Source organism: Polistes fuscatus, unplaced genomic scaffold (assembly GCF_010416935.1).
Source record: "Polistes fuscatus isolate 324 unplaced genomic scaffold, CU_Pfus_HIC Scaffold19, whole genome shotgun sequence".
NCBI lineage: Eukaryota > Metazoa > Arthropoda > Insecta > Hymenoptera > Vespidae > Polistes > Polistes fuscatus.
In genome coordinates this window covers 1,141,870-1,143,710 of record NW_025113095.1, presented here as the reverse complement: position 1 = coordinate 1,143,710, position 1,841 = coordinate 1,141,870, and the positions used below count along the sequence as shown (strand labels likewise).

General features: G+C 35.4%; 1 protein-coding gene across 1 annotated transcript; it reads left to right on the top strand.

The window, feature by feature from the left end:
• Window positions 1-6: 6 nt before the first annotated feature.
• On the top strand, window positions 7-1,841 carry LOC122515822 (methylthioribose-1-phosphate isomerase; the record flags this gene model as incomplete). Its single annotated transcript, XM_043633319.1, is given in 5 exon segments — window positions 7-258; window positions 678-913; window positions 990-1,198; window positions 1,280-1,488; window positions 1,572-1,841. Coding segments are annotated over 5 exon segments (1,056 nt in total), but the record flags the coding sequence as incomplete, so codon positions are not given.

Below are 1,841 nucleotides of genomic sequence, written 5' to 3'. Positions count from 1 at the left end.
AGAGAAAGAAAGAGCCAGCAAGTCAGCCAGCCGGCCGGCTGAGTTTCATTCATAAAATTCATCGAATCGGCTGACTTGCTCGTTGGCTCTGCAAACGTGTCCGGATTGATTATACTTTTCTTTGCGATGACTTTACAAGCTATCAAGTGGAAAGATGGAAAGTTGGAAGTGCTCGATCAAGTATTATTGCCAGCAGTTTCTAAATACATCGTTGTCAAGGGCGTCGAGGATGGTTGGAAGGTCATCAATAAGATGCAGGTACGTTCCAAACCACGTTTCACTTCTTCAACGACTTTTAATTTTTTTGTTTTTTTTTTTTACTTTACTTTGCTTTGCTTTGCATTTCTTATCTCTCTTACCTTCGACACATATGTCGAATTTACATTAGTTTTTATTATTTCTTTCTATTCTATTTATTGTTATCTTTTTTTTTTTTTCAATTTAAATTTTGAAATTACATATGAAAAGAAGTGAGATTACTTATTTCCAAATGACAGAGCATATGCATTATCGTTTTACGATGTTTGCATATGTTATCATCGTTTCATGTTTAATCTAAGCGATTAATTGATATGCTTGATGGTTTATAGTTAAATGTTTGATTATATTTTTTAAAAGATGTAGTAGTTTTTATTTCCCATATGTCGTTCATATGGTGAACACATTTATGCTTCCAGGTTAGAGGTGCCCCAGCTATAGCTATTGTCGGTTGTCTTAGTTTGTCTACAGAGGTTAGAAATGAACATTTTACTGACAAGAAATCATTACGTCAAGAGGTCGAAGGAAAGTTGAATTATCTTGCATCGGCAAGACCTACCGCTGTTAACATTAAGATAGCGGCAGAAGAGCTTATCAATTTAATCAATAAACTCACAGAAGATGATACCGTAACGATACAGCAAATGAAGGAAGAGTACGTTCATTTGATCCGTTAAATATTTTTAATGTATAATTAATTATTTGTATTCAGCGTATTCACTGTATTACAGATTTTTACGTACAATAGATTCCATGCTTCAAAGAGATATCGCTGATAACAAAGCGATTGGAAATTATGGAGCTCTAGAGATATTGAAAAACGTTAACGAGGATAGTTTAGTTAGAATTCTTACGCATTGTAATACCGGTAGCTTAGCGACTGCTGGTTATGGAACGGCTTTAGGTGTAATCAGATCTTTGCAAGCAAGAAACGTTCTTGGTAAGTTTCACCTACATTATGTGTATCTAATTATTAAGATGAGATATTTTCAGTGTAAAGAATTCGAGATCTTGTCTGCAGAACATGTATACTGTACTGAAACAAGGCCATACAATCAGGGAGCGCGTTTGACTGCATATGAATTGGTGAACGACAAGATACCGGGGACTTTGATTTGCGACGACATGGTAGCAGCGTTGATGAAATCTAGAAATATTACAGCTGTAGTGGTTGGCGCTGATCGAGTAGCTGCCAATGGTGACACCGCTAATAAAATTGGAACATATCAGGTAAGAATATTTTAACCGGAGTTTTGTACAAAGAATTATTATTGTTTTATAATAAATTAATAAATGTGAAATTTATTTTTCAGATCTCAATCATAGCAAAATATCATAATGTACCATTTTATGTGGCGGCTCCACGAACATCGATAGATTTTGCAATACCTAGTGGCGATCATATAGTCATCGAGGAGAGACCCGAGAGAGAAATGACTCACATAAATGATCAACGTATCGCAGCGAATGGTATACAATGCTGGAATCCAGCATTCGACATAACTCCTGCCAGTCTTATAACAGGCATAATTACGGAAGTCGGTGTTTATAAGCCTGAAAATTTAATTAAACTATTCCTACAG